The sequence below is a fragment of the Hemicordylus capensis genome, chromosome 1 (genome assembly GCF_027244095.1).
Source record: "Hemicordylus capensis ecotype Gifberg chromosome 1, rHemCap1.1.pri, whole genome shotgun sequence".
NCBI lineage: Eukaryota > Metazoa > Chordata > Lepidosauria > Squamata > Cordylidae > Hemicordylus > Hemicordylus capensis.
The window spans coordinates 353,548,398-353,569,323 of NC_069657.1; the positions used below are offsets into that span (position 1 = coordinate 353,548,398).

At 41.0% G+C, this 20,926-nt stretch overlaps 1 protein-coding gene across 3 annotated transcripts in view; it reads right to left on the bottom strand.

The window, feature by feature from the left end:
* Positions 1-20,926, bottom strand: part of TXLNB (taxilin beta) — a 56,072-nt gene that overhangs the window by 20,449 nt on the left and 14,697 nt on the right. For all 3 annotated transcript variants that reach the window (XM_053289619.1, XM_053289599.1, XM_053289609.1), the window contains 5 exons: positions 19,864-20,302; positions 8,877-8,968; positions 6,116-6,286; positions 1,811-2,005; positions 757-876 (listed from right to left, as the gene is read on the bottom strand). In XM_053289619.1, coding sequence (XP_053145594.1) covers positions 757-876; positions 1,811-2,005; positions 6,116-6,286; positions 8,877-8,968; positions 19,864-20,302 — 1,017 coding nt within the window. The remainder of the gene's footprint in view (positions 1-756; positions 877-1,810; positions 2,006-6,115; positions 6,287-8,876; positions 8,969-19,863; positions 20,303-20,926) is intronic.

Below are 20,926 nucleotides of genomic sequence, written 5' to 3' on the forward strand. Positions count from 1 at the left end.
ACACACATATGAGAAAGATCTCAGGGAGTGCAGGAGGAGCCTAGAGCTATGTAAACTGTCAATTTAATCCTTTAAACATCTTGCGAATCTGCTGCGAAGCACATTCTCTCTTCAGATACCCTGAGGCATAAAGCCATGTGTGAAAAACCTCCTCTACCACTGAGCTACCACCACATCACTATTCAGCCTCACAGACCTCACAAGGCTGTTGTGAACACGTTAATCAGGTGTCCCCTGAGCTCTTTAAAGGAAAGGTAAGGTTTAAACATGATTAATGCATACTGTTTTGAAGGGAGCTACTGATGCTTTAGTATTGCTGCAAGGTGGACCTGATCAGTGCCGGGACTGAAGACCACTGGGAGTCCCATGTAAATATCTCTCCGTTCATACCAATCTAACGTTAGTTTGGTGGGAACAGGAGATTCCTGAATGAATGTGTTCATGCATAGCGTGTTGTGTGAACTCAGGATTTTTTTGCATAACTTTAGTTGGCAGTGTGTCAACTCAACATGGACCCAATATGAAGTGAGATCCATAATCAGGCTCTGAAGCAGGCTTGACCATGTTGGGTTGACGCGTTGCCCACTGGAGATCAGCAAAAAGATCCTGAATTCACCCAACATGCTCTGCAGGAGTGTGTGGGCAGCAGAAATCTCCAGTTCTTATCAAACTAACATGAACTGGTTCATTGTGTGAACCAGCTAGTTTAGTAATCTGGACTGGATCTGTTCCTAAATAAAGCAAATAGGTAAGTACGTATTCCTTCTCTCGCTGATGCTGCTCCTCTGATTCTTTCATCATTTCCTGCGACTGTTCCAGCTTCGCATCCACCAGCTGCTGCTGAAGTTCTCTGTGCTTAAATATTTTATCAAGGTGCTGGAAGAAGAGAGATCATAATGTACTTTATTTTTAGTAGAAAGATTATCACACCTTCACAGTCAAGTAAATGGCGGGTGGCATCACTTTTTTGGTAGGACCTAATGACACACATAAAATAACAAATGTATTTCTAAATTATTATTGCCTTCTAACCTTAAATACAGTAGAATAAATTTAAAATTTAGAATTAAATTTTTGGGCATCATCCAGACTAAGTTAGACATCAATAAGCCCCAATGAAATTAATTGGACTTAAGTTAGTCATAACTAATGTCACATTTATTTCCGTGGTGCAGAGGCATTACTAACTTTTCAGACTGCTGCTCAACAGATTTTTAAATACTTTACATCACTGCATTGAGCTTACTCCAATTAACCCAGTAAAAATAATCAACCTAATAAGACACAAAATAGTAAGGGGCAAAGGATTCCTGGTTTCCAAATTTTTATATTATATTAGTAGCCAACCTGTAAATTAGCCGCCCTAGAGAGTTGAAAAGTGTTGCTGAATGTATACAAGGCCAGTGTGCCTTCAAGTTAATTTCAACTCCTGGTGCCCACAAAGCCCTGTGGGGTTTTTTTTTGGTACAATACAGGAGGGGTTTACCATTGCCGTCTCCCGCACAGTATGAGATGATGCCTTTCAGCATCTTCCTATATCACTGTTGCCCGGTATAGGTGTTTCCAGCGGGGATTCGAACCGGCAACCTTCTGCTTGTTAGTCAAGCATTTCCCCGCAGCGCCACTTAAGGTGACACCAGTGTTCTTTGCTTTTGTTGCTTTTAAGTCAACATGTTGCTTTTAAGTCAACAAGAGAGTTTGATGGCAAGTCCCAAGGTAATCAATATACTGAGAGTACTGGAGATCATGGTAACAACTCTGGGAGAAGTTGGTCCATGTGCCTTCTGTGTTGGGGTTAATGTGCACTTACCTCCTCTCTGACTTCATACTGATCTATGATGCTTTTTAGTTTCTCTGCCAGCTCAGTATTCTCCTGACACAACTTCACGTTCCTTTCGCTTTGCTGCTCAATCTGTGCCTGGATATCATTCAGTGTGCCCTGGAAATGATTGGTGATCTCCTTTCTTTTTTCTTCTTCCTCTCTTGCTCGCTGAAGAGTCTCCTCCTAGAAGAAGCAAAATGTATTTGGGACATGGTTGAGAAAGACCTTTTAGAACCTTCAGTTTACCCTGATCTGAGGGCATGGAAAGTGCAGCAGGATTTCATTCATTCCCTCTCTCACACACACATGAATTGACAGCTGTCCTACAGACCTTTAAATGAGAAGCAGTAGTCCCTATCACAATATACTGAGGGCGAGAATCTAAGGGGTATACTCGTGGGTCAAATGGGCCATAACCCAAAATTTGGCTTTTAAAAAGCCAAATCTGGCAACAGAGGACAGAGTAAGATTCAGATTACTTTATTTACGGTCAATGACCAAAAGAGAGATATACAATGGCAAATGACATAAAATAGCATAATATCCTTAAAATAAGCATATACATATATCTAAAAATGGCAATTTTAAAATACACTCATAACTTTGAGACTCTTATTTTAAAAACCACATAACAGTACTTAGCAACTGTTCTAGAAATTACTGAATCTTCATCAGCTAATAAATACTTTACGAGGAAATCCCCAGTTTTTCTCTTCAGATTATTTAGCAGGGGATTAATTAATTGCTGTCTTACATCCTGGTAAAGTGGGCACTTTAAAAGAATATGGGCCATTGACTCAATCTCCTGGGCGCAAGGACATATGCGCTTTTCATAGTGCAATTTGGTATACTTCCCGTGTAATAGTGCTGATGGAAAGGCATTAAACCTCGCCCTAGAGAAGGCCCATCTATGGTTACAATGAGTAATCATAAACAAATAAGTAGCTGGACTTAAATCTGTCTTAAACTGTACAGATTTGTAAAATTGTGGTAAAATAGCCTTCTCATTTTGTATTTCTATGTCGACCAGTCTTTGCTGCACCAATTTGCGTGCTGTAGTCGCACCAGCCTCCAACAAAAAAGTGGGAGATAATCCGCAGCTGGAAAGCTTATGCATTATTTCCTTGCACCAGGATGCTTGTGGTTCTGCTGCCAGTAATTTGGGGATTAATCCTGTCAGGAAAAGATGCAGTTTTATCCAATAGTTTATCGATAACATCCAGAAGGACAGAGTAACTAGATAGCAGGTTTGGAAGGGTTACATCTGGTAGGGTGACACAAATAGGTTTTACAGGTATTGCAAAGGTAGTAACGGAATGAAGTCTTCTTAGACTTCTAGCCAAATACCTTAAGCTCAAGATTATTTTCTTCACACATAACAGCTACCACAATGGAGAAAAGAGTACTTTAAAATTATTTATTTGATTTGATTTGATTTGATTTGATTTCTATACCACCCTTCCATAAACAGCTCAGGGTGGTTTACACAGAGGAATAAATAAATAAATAAATAAATATAAGAAGATGGATCCCTGTCCCCAAAGGGCCCACCATCTAAAATGAGACATAAGATAGACACCAGCAACAGTCACTGGAGATATTGTGCTGGGGTGGATAGTATCTTTTCCTGCAATGGACAATTTCATTTGTGCTAACTGAAAGCACAAACCTGGATATAAGCTATTAAGGCTGATCTGCTATACACACAATTAGAAGTACAACATATTGAATTCAGCAAGGCTTCTTTCTGAGTAGGCATGCAGAACAAAGGGCTTCATGAACTCTCCCCCTCACCAAGAAATACCTTTCTTGACACTATTGGGGGTGGGTGGGTGGGTGGATAAAGAAAACCTGTTGATATGGCATGCTATGGCTATTTGGGGGCTATTTAATTTGAATCATCTGGTAGATATATATTTTCTTATTCCTGTGAACAAAGTGATTCTTTAAGACGTGCATTCTCAGCTGTTTGTTGCCACTTTTGCTGCAGAAAAACATGGAGCAATAGAGCAACAACGCATGTGCTTTCCTTGTAGGACACCATCATTTTTGTGGACAAAATGTGTTTGTAGCATTACAAAGAGTGTGAAATCTAGACAGGGGAAGGGAAACCACTTTGCCATGAGTGGCTCGGCATGATGCTGGGGACTGTCTACATTATGAATTAAGCTATTGATCCCAGTCTGTTATGTTTTTTAAAATGCCTATCACCATGTCAGCTGGAAAAATGGCAAAGGTACCAGCCAGGGTTGAGGATGATGGTTGGTGTCAGGCCTTTGCATGTTACAGCAGTGCTATGGGATGCACCCAGGGAACAGCTGCTCCCATGCCACTGCTGTAACATCTATGGGCCCCCACCATTAGCATATGAACATGTATAATATGGTTGGAATGCTGCCATCACGGTGGGAAATACAAAACATCCTGAATTGTCTCTTGTCAAAGATTCTTACCAGAGCCCAACTGTTTCCCTTCCCACCCCCATTATGATTCATTAAACACACCTGCTATTTCCCAATCACAGGGGCATAGCAAGGTTGGAGTGGGCCCAGAGACAAGATTTTAAAACGCCCCCCCCCCCCCGAAGCTCAGCTCATGAAGTAAATCTTAAATGAGGCTGAATAGTGGTAACAAAAAGCATAGTAAAATTTATTATTTATATCTAACTGTCTGTCTGTCTCCTATGTGCCACAATAGAACATCATCCTAAATTATTTTTTTAAAGGTTTTGTAAATTGTGGACGATGCAAGTCATTTCATGGTACTAGAGAAAGACATGCTGTTCTGGTAGCTCCAGGTCTTAACACTCGCATCAATTTCAGAGGATGAATACAACTGAAGGAAGCCGGGGCGGGTGCGCGGCTGGGGGAGTCAGTCATGTGACTTGCCTCTGGGGGGCCCCCCCAAGGCAGTGGGCCCTCAGACAACTGTCTCCCCTTGCCCTATTATAGTTACACCTCTGCTCAATTAGCAGGGCGATCCTGTGATGTTGAAGCAGTGTAATCTTATTTAATGCCTGTTTCTGCTTACTGTGGCTGATCTAAGAAGAGAAGGCCATTCTGTTTATTTGCATTTTAAAGAAAGTGCTTTGGTGTTAAAATGTTGCTAACAATTTAAAAAGGAAGGCACACGGAAGAGAGTTAATGTCAAACCTCCAGGCAGAGATCAGAATGGTAATTGCATGTGAATACCATGTGTCTGATGACATTAACCATAACTGACTTCTAGAAAAGAGAATGGAATATACACTTTAGCATAACCACAATGCAAATAGTTTCTGTCACTTGCTGTGCTGGTAGGGCCTGGTATTGAGCTGAGCAGAGAACCCAACATCCCTAAGTGATTCATGCCTTGCTCTGCACATGTTTAAAACACAGTGAGCTGAAGTGGGAGAGGAGAAAGCTACGACTTCAGCCATGCAATTACAACCACTTTCACTTGGCACCAGTTCCCATCCGTTTTTATTGGAGAACCTATGGAGCGCTTCACAGAAATTGGAGTAAATCTACCACATGCTAAACCTGGGATATATCGCTGTGCTTTTGGTTCACTCTTTTTAAAGCAGAGAACTGGAAATGCAGGAAATGGTACTCGAGGAAAGAAGGGTCCTCAAAGGGAAGTTGGTGTAGAGTGGCTGAATGTTTTGTGCAGCGACTGTGTTCCTTTGCCTTTGCAGTACAGCCTATGTGGCACATTTCAGTATTTCCTTCATCTGTGATGCATGCATAAATATAATGGAAGCCCCAAAGAGCCCTGTGTGAGTATATCCTTGCACATAAACAAATCTCTATATTGCTTTTAGATGGCAGCTTTGCCTATGACGGATTTAGTGCTGAAGTGGAGGTGAGGTGAAAGTTACTGCAAGGGGGGAAAAAGATGTCAACCAGTGTGGAGGGTGTTGGTGTTGTTTTTAAATTACAGTTGTCATTTTGCACTGTGCCATCCACATTTACTCGATTAAATCCCAGTCTGCCATTTGGACCAGCAGCAATCACCAGTCAACAGGGGATCAGATCAGTCCTCATGTGATCTGTGGGAATCAGGTGTACTCAATCAGCATGCCTATCACTCCATCAGGAAGTTTCTTGAGTACACATCTATACCATTAAATGAGTTTGAAATAGGTATAACTGCCATCATTGAGCATTGTAGTAGTTTCTTGAGAAGTTGATAATTTTGTTACTAGAGAACTTCAGCTCCTTTATAGGCCACAATTTCTTGACTGGGAGCCAGGAGAACAACTAAATGTTTGAAAACAGGTTAGTACTCAAGGCATGCCTTTATTAGCTTCACCTTTAGGGTTTTGTTGTGTCTTTGGAGTTCTCTACAGAGACTCTCCAGTTTGCTTCGGGCAAGGATGGCTCTACTGTGTTCACTCTGCAACTGGTCCTTCTCCTTTATGAGCTGTGCCTGCCTTTTCTGAAGATATTTTAGTTTCTTCTGTTCAGTACGATGTTCTTCCAACTAAACAGATGTGGAGAGAGAGAGAGAGAGAGAGAGAAGGGAAAAAAGAAGGCAAAACAACAACTATTTATTTAGAAGGAAAATTAACTCTGGTTTGCAACAGAAACACTTTATCCCCCTTTTTATGACTTCTCAGAAGCATTTTTGGTTGTATAGCAAAGAGTTTTGTATTTGTTACTTGAGCTTTTTAGTTATTTAATTGAGAGAATTATTTGCAAAAGCATCCCATGAAGAATCTCTAATGAAACCCTCATCATCTGGATGCAAGGGAGTACTTTTCTTCCTTAGACTTCTGGGCCCATGTTTATGTTTACTGCTGCATTTCAAAATTATGGTTTTACAATATTTTTTAAGCTGGAGTAATCATTGGAATGCAATGGAATTATTCCCAAAATTACTAATCTGTGATGAAATCCAGCAGTTCTTCATTCACTAATGTAAAATTAAGAAAAGGCAAACTAATATTTCACATAAAATGTTTTCATGTACCCCATGCCAATTTTCACTCCCACAACAAAAAAGATATTTAAAAGAATGTATACAAAAGCACACACACACACACACACACACACACACACCCCTGCTTCCCATTACTCTTATCTACTAATAAATATTCTCTTCTGGATGAAAAATAATAATGTTTTCATTTACCTCATTCTAACTGAATAGTTAAATGTAAAATGTGGATTTATTTACATTTTAGCTGTTTTGGAGCATAAATTGTAGGAGATGAACTTCCAGTGCATCAACCTTTTGTACCAACTGTCCTAATGACCACACATGGGAGTAGAGACACATGGCATTGGGAGTAAAGACAGTGAGTAAGGATCTCCCTATCTGTCCCTACTCTATGACCCCTGAACTGACTCTGCAGCACTTCCTGTGCTGAGTCACAATTCTTCCTTTCCTCTTAGAGAGCAGATGGAAACATCTATCTCTCCTTACCTATCCACTATGTAGTCCAAGATAGGTCTTTCCTGTCTAAGTGTATTTAACCAATAAATGTTTAGTGTATAGTCACACAAGGATCTCCATGTGTTTTCTCTAAATAGCTGCAATATCCAAACCATCCTCTGCTACCTACTCTGTAACTGGAGTGTGTGCTTATTCCTTAGTGCTCTGCTGTTTTACCTATTGTGGGGAAAAATCAACAACCTCTAACATAAATTGTATCCTAATCCTTTTTAAAGACTTCACATTGAGTCAGACTTTTGTTATGTATTGTCTAAGGCCTTTCCAGATACTCACCTTTCTCCCAGGTGGACCATGCAGATCGCATACATCCACCTAGATAATGTTGCACCAGCAATTACTCTGGTTCTAGAAGGCAAACCTGACCACTAACTAGCCCTCAAAAACAAAACAAACAGCCCTCATCTACTCTTGTGCCTTTAGCTTGGTATACAGAAATCAACAGTTGCCGTTTCCATATCATGGAGATGAGTATTATCATCTATGTATTCCTGTGTATACCAAGCTGCTGTTAAAGGCACAGGTCAGAAACGTGTTTAAAAATTGTTGGCAACTCTACCCATGAATCACTGCTGGGTGCTTAATTAACTTCCTTGAGCTCATCCACCTCAGCTCAGGCACAGGGCCACTGAGGGGTTGTTCTCCCCATTCATGATAAAAATGACAATGCAGAATAAAGCAATAGTTCCAAAGAAAATTAAATAAATATCGACCCAGGAAATATGATGTCAGATCCAAGTAATTATAACTTGATGGTGAAACAGTCATTTCAGAAAAGGTGCTTTGAGACTCATTGCTTGCTTTTAAAAATAAAAATATCAAGTAATTTCAACTTGTGTTGAAAAGAATCTCACATGTGGTCATCTCCACCTACCCCCTGGCAAAGCTGAAAAGCTCAGCGTTGATTGTCAAAACAAGTTTCTCCAATCATTACTGTCCAAGTTTACCAAATTAGGTTGGACATATACACTATTTGCAATCACGTACATTGCAAATGTTCTGCCACATCAATTCTTCACCTCTTCTTCATTTCTTCTGAAACATTCTTCCCACTTAATATTTCCCTCCCCCATCTCAGTTTAGCCCTAAAAAGTATTCTGGATACAAGGCAACATGAGGATGTAGTCAAGCTAGGGTGGCCGGGTTGCAACCCAGAGATAAATGCTTTGTGTTCAAGGTTCCTGATGAGCAGGAGAAAGAGGCAGCTGAAGATTCTCCTCCTGAATCCACAGTCTCGCCTTCAGAGCTGCTGGCCTACACACAAAGTGAGGAAGGGGCACAGATGACAGGGCCAGATGGGACAGCCATGGTTATTGCTTATCTTGCTTCAACAAGGACCATAAAGGTATAAAGTCAATTTCTAGGCTGCAAGTCTGGAAATATGGGATATACAGCCAGAGTGATATATGGGTTAATAAGTCTGACTAGCACTCGGGAGGGCCTGAGTTCAAATCCCCATTCACCTATCAAGTACACTGGACCTGTCACAATCTTTCACCCTAACCTACCCCCCCCACACACACACTGTGTGTGTGTGTGTGTGTGTGTGTGTGTGTGTGTAATCCTTTTCACACAGAGCTTTTTCCTTCCCCACCAAATCTCTATAATCGCTACTAACCAGCTCAGCATACTTCTTAAATAAAATGTCCAGCTTCTCTTCTGGTGTATTCAGCTTGTTCAAATGTTGCATCAGCAGCGTAGCTTCTTTCCCTGATGAAACAAATAAAGGAAGAAAGAATATAAAGGCCATCTTTGCAGGATTTACTTAGATAGTTAAAAATCAGTATTTACACTTTTTGGAACAACTCAAATATTTATTTTTTACTGTTCCATTTCTATACCGCCTTTCATTAAAATAATCCCAAAGCAGTTTACAGTATGATTAAAACAATGTACAATTAAAGTACAAATTAAAAGTACAATTATTAAATTTATAAAAATAGCTTTATTGAAATGTTTAAAAACCTATATAAAACAGTAACACACAAAGCAGCAACACTAAACAACAGCAACAAACAGTTCTCTCATATAAAAGCCTGGGTGAAGAACCACATTTTTACTTGTTTTCTCAAAACTGTGATGGAGACTGAGGAGCTTTGTATCACTTGTTTGTTTTTATTTCTCTGTTTTGAAAGGTAGGTGGTAATCTGTATGCAACATTTCTTTTCAAATTGATACCAAGTGCTTGTGAAGTGAAGTTTGAGGTGGCCTTCTGTTATATATTGCTGCTATTCTTCTATTTCTGGAGTAATTATTGATGTGATATTGTGCCCAAAGTGTAATAATTATGATGTAACTATTTTACTTGTAAGTTCTACCATTGCATTTTCAGAGATCAAATGGCATAGAACTAAAGGGTTAAACAACCCCTTATCTGTGTGCCACAGTCCTGATCCAAATTGAAGAAACACACTACTGTTACTTGTGAGTAAACCTAAGCCCCAAACTAGATGATTATGCATTTCATGTCACATCTAGTTGGCCCTCAGATCAGCCTCTCATAACTCCCAAACTGCATTGTGTATTACAGAGACAACTAAACATATTAGGTGGAATATATTGAATGCTGATATGAACATCGTTAGTTACTGTCATGTACTTCCATTAATGTACCAATGATGTTTCTGTATAACCAATGATGTTTCTGTATAAGCTTTTAACTTGCCACTGATGAAAGCAGATTCTGTGCAATCTATGTCAAACACTGCAGAGACAACAGTGGTGCCAGCATGGTGTAGTGGTTAAAATACTGGACTAGGACCGGGGAGACCCGAGTTCAAATCCCCATTCAGCCATGAAACTAGCTAGGTGACTGTGGGCCAGTCACTTCTCTCTCAGCCTAACCTACTTCACAGGGTTGTTGTGAAAGAGAAACTCAAGTATGTAGTACACTGCTCTGGGCTCCTTGGAGGAAGAGCGGGATATAAATGTAATAATAATAATAATAATAATAATAAATAATATTTAGCCAATGAGTTACATTAAGTTCTGCATTCCAGTTACACAAGTCATGGGTGTGTGCTTGGTGCAAGGAGCTCCTGGCTCTCAGTGAACAAACTCATTCTCTCCAAACCTAGATGGCGGATCTGGAGAAGCTCAGAGAGACAGAGAGGAATGCGGATAAGACCTTCATGAACGTGGTAGAGGCATCCCACTACAGGGCTGATAGCTCCTCTCCTGTAATGAAGGTGTTGGGGAAGTAGGACATCTGAGGAAGAGGGAAATGCTCCTTTAGAAGGAACCCCATCGGTGGAAGATGAGCCCATATCCTCTCACAAAGGGGATACTCCTCTGGGGGGTGGGGGCCTCTTTGTAGTGGGCAATTCAATCATTAAGGTATAGAGAGAGATGGGTTTGTGACCTGCGTGTTGACCACACGGTGATCTGCCTGCCTGGTGCAAAGGTTGTGGACATCACACAGCATCTAGATAGACTGTTAGGCAGTGCTGTGGAGGAGACAGCTGTCATGGTGCATGTCGGCATCAATGATGTGGGGAAATGTAGTTGGGAGGTCCTGGAAGCCAAATTTAGGCTGATAGGTAGTGTATTGAAGTCCAGGACCCTCAAGGTAGCAATCTCATAAATGCTACCAGTTCCAAGCACAGGTACAGTGAGACAGGCAGAGCTGAGGGGTTTCAATGCGTGGATGAGATGTTGGTGCCAGGACGAGGGGTTTAGATTTGTGAGGCACTGGTATACATTTTGGGGTAAACAAGGCCTGTACAAAAAGGATGGGTTGCACTTGAACGAAGATGGAACCAGACTGCTGGCGTTTAAAATCAAAAAGGTTGCAGAGCAACTTTTAAAATGACACCTGGGGAATAGCCATCAGGAGCTCGACAGTATCCACTTTGGCAAATGCCATCCTTTAAAAGTTTCAGATAAAACAGAAGGGGACAGAGCAGAACCACATAAAGAGCAGACAGAAGGCTGCGCCAGCTGGTCAAAGAGTCAAAAGCAAGATAGCATACACCAGGTGAGAGATTCAGCGTATAGGTGCTCATATGCCAGTGCCAGAAGCCTCCGAGCCAAAATGGGTGAGCTGGAGTTCTTGGTTGCTAACACAGAAATAGATATATTGGGCATAACAGAACCATGGTGAAATAGTGAGAACCAGTCGAACACTGTTATCCTTGGATATAAACACTATAGAAAGAACAGGGAGGGGCACCTTGGAGGTGGAATAGCACTGTATGTTAAAGAAGGGATAGAATCTAATAAGCTAGAAAGCCTAGGAGGACCGGAGTCCTTCACAGAAACCCTGTGGGTGACAATACAAAGCCTGAAAGGAAATCTGCTACTGGGGATGTGCTATCGCCCTCCAGATCAAAACGCTGACAGTGACTGGGAGTTGCAGGAGGAAATCAGGGAGGCGTCAAGGAGAGGCAGGGCTGTAATAATGGGTGACTTCAATTACCCACACATAGACTGGGTAAATTCACAGTCAGGTCATGACAAAGAGGTCAAATTTCTAGATACGCTGAATGACTGTGCCCTAGAACAGTTGGTCTTGGAACCAACCAGAGTTAAGGTGACCTAGGACTTAATCCTGAGTGGCACTCATGACCTGGTGTATGATGTCAATGTCATTGATCCTTTAGGCAACAGTGACCATAGTGCAATCAAATTCAGCATTCATGTGGGGAGAGAATCACCAAGGAAGTCTAACACAGACACTTTGAATTTTAGAAGAGGAAACTTCTCCAAAACGAGGAGTATGGTGAAAAGAAAGCTGAAAGGGAAAAATCAGGGGAGTCACTTCGCTCCAGAGTGCATGGAGTTTACTCAAATCCACAATACTAGAAGCCCAGTTAGATTGTATACCCAAAAGGAACATAGGAAGCTGCCATACACTGAGTCAGACCATTGCTCTATCTAGCTCAGTATTGTCTTCACAGACTGGCAGTGGCTTCTCCAAGGTTGCAGGCAGGAATCTCTCTCAGCCCTATCTTGGAGAAGCCAGAGAGGGAACTTATGCTCTTCCCAGAGCGGCTTCATCCCCTGAGGGGAATATCTTGCAGTGCTCACACATCAAGTCTCCCATTCATATGCAACCAGGGCAGACCCTGCTTAGCTATGGGGAAAAGTCATGCTTGCTACCACAAGATCAGCTCTCCTCTCTGGAGGAAAGGTACCTTCCTCCAGAGAGGAGAGCTGGACTTGTGGTAACAAGCATTCACTAAGTTCAAGAGGATGCCAGCATGGCTAACAGGTAAAGTCAAGGAAGCCATAAAAGGGAAGATGACTTCTTTCCGAAATTGGAAGGCCTGTCCAAATGAAGAAAACAGAAAGGAACACAAACTCTGGCAAAAGAAATACAAAGTCCCAATAAGGGAGGCAAACTAAAAGCATCAAGGGGAATAACAAAAACTTCTTTAAATACATCAGATGCAGGAAACCTGCCAGGGAGGTGGTTGGATCATTAGACAATGAGGGAGTGAAAGGGAATATTAAGGAGGATATGGAGATTGCAGAGAAGCTAAATGAGTTCTTTGGTTCGTCTTCACGGCAGAGGCTATTGAGCATATTGAACAAGGCTTTTTGGGGAAGAAGGTTAAAGAACTGAGTCAGGTAGAAGTGACAAAAGATGATAAAAACATTTTAAACTAGCAAATTGCCAGGGCCGGATGACATCCATCCAAGAGTATTCAAAGAACTCAAATGTGAAATTGCCAACCATTTTGCTAAAATATATAACTTATCCCTGCAATCAGGCTCTGTACTGGAGGACTGGAAAACAGCAAATGCAACACCGATTATCAAAAAGGTATCCAAGGGTGATCTGGGAAATTACAGGCTAGTTAGTTTAACGTTTGTTCCAGATAAATTGATAGAAAGCATCCTCAAGGATGAAATTGTAAATCACCTAGAAGAACAGGCCCTGCTGGGAGAGAACCAGCATGGGTTCTGCAAAGGTAAATCTTGCCTCACAAACCTTTTAGAGTTCTTTGAGAGTATCAACAAGTGTGTAGAACAAGGTGATCCAGTTCACATAGTATACCAGGACTTCCAAAAAGCTTTTGACAAAGTTCCTCATCAAAGTCTCCTGTGAAAATTCAGCAGTCATGGGATAAGGGGACAAGTACATGTGTGGATTGCTAACTGGTTGAAGGACAGGAAACAGAGGGTAGGTATAAATGGAGAGTTTTCACAATGGAGGGAAGTAAGAAATGGGGTCCCCCAGGGATCTGTACTGGGACTGGTGCTTTTTAATTTATTCATAAAAGATCTAGAAGTAGGGGTAAGCAGCGAGGTGGTCATATTTGCAGATGATACCAAACACTTTTGGGTTGTGAAATCCAAAACGGATTGTGAGGAGCTCCAAAAGGATCTCTACAAACTGGGGGAGTGGGTGACAAAAAGGCAAATGCGGTTCAATGTTGGCAAGTGTAAAGTGATGCGCATTGGGATGAAAAACCCCAACTTCAAGTATACGTTGATGGGATCTGAGCTGTCAGTGACTGACCAAGAGAGGGATCTTGGTGTTGTGGTGGACAGCTCATTGAAAGTGTCCACTCAATGTGCGGCAGCTGTGAAAAAGGCCAGTTCCATGCTAGGGATAATTATGAAGGGGACTGAAAATAAACTGCCAATATTATAATGCCCTTATACAAAACTATGGTGCGTCCGCACCTGGAGTATTGCATACAATTCTGGTCACCACATCTACTGGCCATGAAGGAGGATTTATGGCTGCTTAATGGCTCAGTTCCTTCGGAATATACGCATTGGGTGGGGGCCAAACCATCTTTAATCGATTATGTTGCCGTTTCCTCCAGTATGTTGTCCAGGGTTTTGAATTTCCAGATTATCCCCAGACTTAAAAGCGATCATCACCCTATGCTTTTGAAGTTTTGGTTGGGTGTTGGCTCAAGAGGTGCAGCTGGACCGGTGGTACAAGATTTTAGGAACACTAGTTGCCAAAGATTGAGGTGGTCTGAGGAACTTGTCACACAAGTTGCTAATGTGCTTGGGTCAGTAGAGGCGTGTAGTTTATGGGAAGCAATTATAACATGATCTATTGGCTCCCAGAGGTGTTCAATGTTAGATCATTTTTCTTCAGTCTTAGCACTGTTGTGCCCAGTTTTTGTCACCTCAGTATATCCAAGTAAAAATCCAAATCACGCCAAGTCCTTTTCTATATATATAATCTTTATTACGGTCGTTGACCAGCACAATTCCTTTTCTCATTCCTGGTTTGATTGGGATTGTTGCATTGCCAAAAATAACACACTTAAGGCTTTTTTTAACTTATAGAACAGCACCCTCTTTGGAAAATAGGCAAAGGGCGCTCTCGATGAAATCCGCCTGTAAGAGGTTGCTTAGGGAGAAGAAGGCACAAGCTGTTAATAAAAACCAGCTTAATTTAGTTGAGGCCGCTAAATCTAACAATCAGTCTAAGTTTTGGAGGCTTGTTTCACCTGTTCTGTCGAAAATACTTCCAGCTTCTGTGATTCCAGCTCAGGTTTGGGAACAACATTTCCTAAAGCTTTATAGTAAGGCTGATAATATGGTTTATAATGCTGAACAACTAAGTGGAGATACTCTTAGGTGGAACACAGTCTCCTGTTCAGAGATTGAAAAACTTATTCAGAAATTTAGTAATGGCAAAGCCCCTGGTAGTGATAACATTTCTATTGAGGCTATCAGAGCGAATCTTGTTTGGTGGGTCCCCGTTTTAGCCTCACTATTTACCTATATAGATACAACTGCTAACATTCCCAGCAATTGGGGCCTTGCTATAATAATTCCTCTTTATAAAAAAGGTAGGCGTGAGGACCCAGCCAACTATCGTCCCATTAGCCTACTTAATGTTATCAGTAAAATTTATGCGAGGCATCTTTTGATAAAACTTCTAGACTGGATTGAGGCAAATAACATTTTAGCTATCGAGTAGGCAGGCTTTTGGGAGGGTCGTTCCACCACGGAACATAGCAATAGCAATAGCAATAGCACTTACATTTATATACCGCTCTATAGCCGGAGCTCTCTAAGCGGTTTACAATGATTTAGCATATTGCCCCCAACATTCTGGGTACTCATTTTACCGACCTCGGAAGGATGGAAGGCTGAGTCAACCTTGAGCCCCTGGTCAGGATTAAACTTGTAACCTTCTGGTTACAGGGCGGCAGTTTTACCACTGCGCCACCAGGGGCTCTGTGCTTTTACCCTTCAATTTCTGGCAGAGAAGTATTCTAGGTTCCCAGGTTCAGCTCTTTATGTAGCATTCATTGATCTTAAAGCTGCATTTGATTCAGTTTCTAGAGAGAGCCTGTGGTCTAAACTGGAAGCTCTTGGAATAGATAAAAGATTACTCAAACTTATTGTTAGTCTGCATAAGCATACTTGTTTGAAAGTTTGTTATGGCCCAACTGGACAGTTAACATCGGAAATTCCAACTTTTAGAGGAGTACATCAGGGCTGTATACTTGCTCCTATTTTGTTCAACATCTATGTTAATTCTGTGGTTACTTGTCTGTCCACCCTCTCTATTCATCCACCAAAGTTAGCCGATAGGCAAGTCTCCATATTATTATATGCGGATGACATAGCTATTATGTCGCAGACACCTGTAGGCCTTAAGCATGCCCTAAGACTCTTCTCATCATTTTGTAACCAAGAGTCTATTGAAATAAATTATAGTAAGACTAAAGTCTTAGTGTTTGCCAAGCGAGCTAGGCGTTATAATTGGTCCATACAAGGAAACATGATTGAGCAGGTTAATTCCTTTAAATATCTAGGAATTACGTTTCACTCTGTTGGCTCTAGAAATGCCCATTTTAACTCCATCAGGCAGTCAGCTCAAATGGTTGTAAATAAGATCAGATCTTATCATTTTACACATGGTGCTGCTTTTATACCTGCGACAGTGAGACTTTATACAGCCAAAGTACTGCCTTTGCTCTTATATGGAGCCCAACTGCGACCTGCAAGTAATTTTGCCCTACTGGAGGCTATCCAGACTAAGTTTATTAGATGCATTTTGCAAGTTCTGTGTTGTGCTCCGAATGCTGTCATCAGAAGAGAAGTTGGTCTTATTAGGTTGGAATCCTTATACTGGTGCTGTATTTTTCGATTTTGGTTAAAACTGAGTTTTGGACAGGTGGGTTTAGTGGGGTTTCCCCACTGCTTTTTATACTGGTTCTAGAAGTGCTTTGTAGAAGTATCAGAGAAGATGACAAATTACATGGTCCCAAAATTGGGAAACAAGACTACAAGTTGAGAGCCTTTGCAGATGATGTTGTGCTCTTCTTAGAAAATCCAATGAACAAGATTGAAAGGCTTTTGGATAAAATACAACAATTTGGCCTATTGGCTAGATTTTATATAAATAAGACTAAAACAAAAGTTTTGACTAAAAATATGGATCAGAAATCCAAGGACAGATTCTCCGAAATAAGTGAGTTGAAAGTGGAGAAGAAAATTAAATATTTGGGGGTCTGGTTATCAAATAACAATTCTCTGTTGTTCACAAACAATTATGTTAAAATATGGAATACAGTGAAAATTGATCTACAAAGATGGTCCAAAATGAATTTGTCTTTAATGGGAAGAATTTCAGTGGTGAAAATGAATGTTTTGCCTAAAATGTTATTTCTCTTTCAGACTATTCCCATAATTAACACTTTAACTTGCTTTAAGCAATGGCAGAAGGACATAACTAAGTTTGTTTGGCAAGGGAAAAGACCAAGAATTAATTTTAAGAATTTAACAGATGCAAAGGAAAGAGGTGGTCTTACCCTGCCAGACTTAAGGTTGTACTTTGATGCTGTTTGCTTGACATGGCTAAAAGAATGGATAACATTATGAAACCCTAGAATCCTGGACTTGGAAGGATTTGATAGAAGGTTTGGATGGCATCTGTGGTATGAAAAAAGTAAAATACACAAAGACTTTTTGAATCACTATGTGAGAAGGAGTTTAATGAGGGTGTGGTTAAAATATAAAAATTGGTTGGAACCTAAAACTCTGTTATGGATATCTCAGATTGAAGCTTTATCATGCAAAGAAGTAAATATGCAAATGTGTTGGGGTTTTGTTACATTTTCAAGACAAGGATTGTAAGTTAAAAAGTTTAACTGAAATACAAAATTTGGTTAGAGATTGGTTTCAGTATCATCAGTTAAATGAGATATATAAGAAAGACTTTAATGTTGGATTTGAGGATCAGATTTCAAGTCTTGAGAAGGAATTATGTCAAAATGCTGAAAAATTAGTTTCTAAAATGTTTAAACTGTTACTTCTGGAGGAGACAAGAGAGGAAGTGGTTAAAACGACCATGATAAAGTGGGCTCAAGATGTGGGACGTAATATAGAAATGGCAGCCTGGGAAAAGTTATGGAAAACTGATTTAAATTTTCTTTTTTTGGCCTGTCCATAGAGGATTTGCATACTGTAGGAATTGAGCAAGCCAGGAAGTTAGCTAAGCAATGAGTCCTGGATATAGAAGTTCAACAAGAAGGTGCATGGCTCAAGCAGGGTTTATACTTAGGGAGTCAAGCTATTAATCTTAAACCAGGTAAGTACTTTGATGTGGTGCTTGTCCCTAAATTTAGATGAGCCCTCACTTTAGCATGCTTAAATGTTCTTCCTACAGCAGTATTGGATGGCAGGTTTAAGGGGGTTCCGCTATTTTTATGACTTTGCCCATGTGGCAAAGGGGTTATAGAATCCACCTCGCACATTATTCTTTATTGTGATTTTTATAGGGAACCCCATTTAAGACTTTTATCTCCTATGTTAGACAATTTGCCTGGCCGGTCTGATGAATTTTATTTAAATTATCTTTTAACTAATGAGGACACTGATATTATTTCTGTTACGGCCAGGTTTTGTTATATTATTTGTAAAATACGTACTGGTTTATTGTAAATGTTTGCTGGTCAATGACCGCAAACATTTATAAAAGATATAAAACTATCTATAAAAGGACATTGTACAACTGAGAAAGGTGCAGAAGAGGGCAACCAAGATGATCAGGGGCCTAGAGCACCTTTCTTATGAGGCAAGGCTACAACACCTGGGGCATTTTAGTTTAGAAAAAAGACAACTGCTGGGAGACATGATAAAGGTCTATAAAATCATGCATGGTGTGGAGAAAGTGGATAGAGAAAAATTCTTCTCCTTCTCATACATCACTGGAACCAGGGGTCATCCCATGAAATTGATTGTCAGGAAATTTAGTTCCCACATACAGAGGTACTTTTTCACACAACACATAATCAACTTGTGGAATTCTCTGCCATAAGATGTGGTGACAGCCAACAACCTGGCTTACTTCAAGAGAGGTTTGGATAACTTCATGGTCTATCAATGGCTACTAGTCGGAGGGCTATAAACCACCACCAGCCTCAAAGGCAGGATGCCTCTGAGTACCAGTTGCAGGGGAATAATGCAGGGGTGTATCTAGGGTGGGGCAGGCAGGGCACATGCCCCAGGCGCCACTTGAAGGGGGGGCGCCATTTTCTAAAATTTAAAAAAAAATTCTAAATGGCTGCTGAAAACACAATGGCCACTGCACATGCTCAAATGGCCTCTGTGAGGCCCTAGGCCAGGCAAGGCCTCGCAGAGGCCATTTAAGCATGCACGGTGGCCATTTTGTTTTTAGAGGCCATTTTAAAAAATAATTTTAAAAATGGCCACGACACATGCTAAAATGGTCCCTGCGAGGCCCTAGAAGCCAGCGGGTGGAGGGGGAACCTTTGCAGACCCCCCCCACAGTCTTTAGGATGGCCCCCAAAGGGACTACAGGTATTATTTTTAATTCAATATAATATAAATCACTGTACACATATTCAGTTTGGCAGTATGTACAGAGAATCAGGGCTTGTGAATAATGAGCTGAAGCTTATGAGCTAGGATTGTATTCATTTGCTCTTACTTTGCGTCTTGTGATAAGTGAGTTAAATGTGATGTCTTAATAATATGGCTATTAATGGTGAGTTTGTCTTTGAATCAGTGTGAAATCCTTAGTACTAAGGCCCACTGGAAGTTTCTTGCTCTCTTTCTCTCATTGTAACTGTCTTTCTGAAATACTAGAATATATTCCAAGCAGTGACACAGTTTACTCTGCATATCCTTTCATTATTTTCAGAGTATCTGGGAAAAGTCAAATTCTCAATTTATTTTTAAAACGTATGTAACAGTGATGCTACAATGCATAGTAGAAAATTAGACAGGCCCTTCTGTTTAGTTTTCCAAGTACACCTCCACATAGTATTTGAGTATTTCATGAGCCCCATCATATTGAAATTTGTAGTTTTCCAGCATGTTTTGGTCTGGCTATGTCCACTGCTAAATAATTTTTGAAAGATTAAAAGATTAATGAGCTTGACTTGTATTTTTCAGCTGATATTATGGTGAAGTTATCTGAAAGATGGGTGTCATATGTTTGGACAGGGGGCGCAATTTCAGTGCTTGCCCTAGGCGCTATTTTCCCTAGATACGCCACTGGAGTAACAGCAGGAGAGAGGGCATGCCCTCAACTCCTGCTGTAGGCTTCCAGTGGCATCTGGTGGGCTACTCTGTGAAACAGGATGCTGGACTAGATGGGCCTTGGGCCTGATCCAGCAGGGCTGTTCTTATGTTTTAAAGTAGTTACTTGCCTAGTCCCTTCAAGATTTTCTTTTCCAGTTTCTGTTCTTTTTGAACACCGGACTCCTTTGATCCAGAAGCATCCCCAGAAGTTATCTGCTCTTTCTCAGCCTCATCAGTGGCATCTTCATATTCTCCATCCTCATTATTAAATGATTCTCCCTTCTCAGCTTTGTCTGCTACTTTAGTACTTCTTTCTTCTACCAGGCTGGCAGCTGACCCATAGGTTTTAATAATGTCCTCCAGCTGTCGGCTCAGCTCCTCAGATATATCACAGAGCTTTATTTTAGGTGGAGAATGTGCTGTATTCTCAGGGGACAGAGGCCGTGGAGGTGACTTTTCACTTTGCTTCTCTAAGCCATACTCAGCAGGTGGGGTTTCAGAGCTGCTTATGGGAAGTGCTGGTTGCTGTCCAGGTTGTTGATTGGCAGCCTGGTTCTCCTCCATTGCCTGGAAGCAAGCAAAGTTTGGGTTTTAGACAAACACACTGGTGATCAAGGATAGAATAAAATAGCATGTGAAGGGCTGCTGCTGATTATATTTATATAATATGACATCTTATTCTCAGACAAGCTATGAACATGTGAAATGGCAGTGCACCAAATCAGACCATTGGCCCATCTAGCCCAGTCCTGTCTGCAGCTCTCCAAGGTCTCAGGCAGAGGTTTTCCCCAACCCAGCTCTCTAAAATCGGTTTAAACTGGATATGCCAAAAACTGAATCTGGGATCCTATATGCAAGGCATGTCATTTACCACTCAGTGATGACCCTGGCATAGAGTTTCTGTGTGAGCTGGGACTTTGTTCAAGCTCCTGCTTACTTTCGCTTTACACTCTCTTATTCCCTATGTGGTTTGTGTGCATGTGGATTCAGTGCAATGAGATCTCTGGCAGCGATTGGTCTATGCCTTTGCCTTGTATGGTTGCCGTAGTATTGTTGTTCGTGTTCATGTGTTAGGGGGTTATTCGGGCTATGGGCACCTGTACATTTTAATGTTAATTCTTCCATTTTGTGCTCCCTGTCTTGCTGATGAGGCCCCCTGCCTGCCAACAAAGAACATAAGAAAAGCCCTGC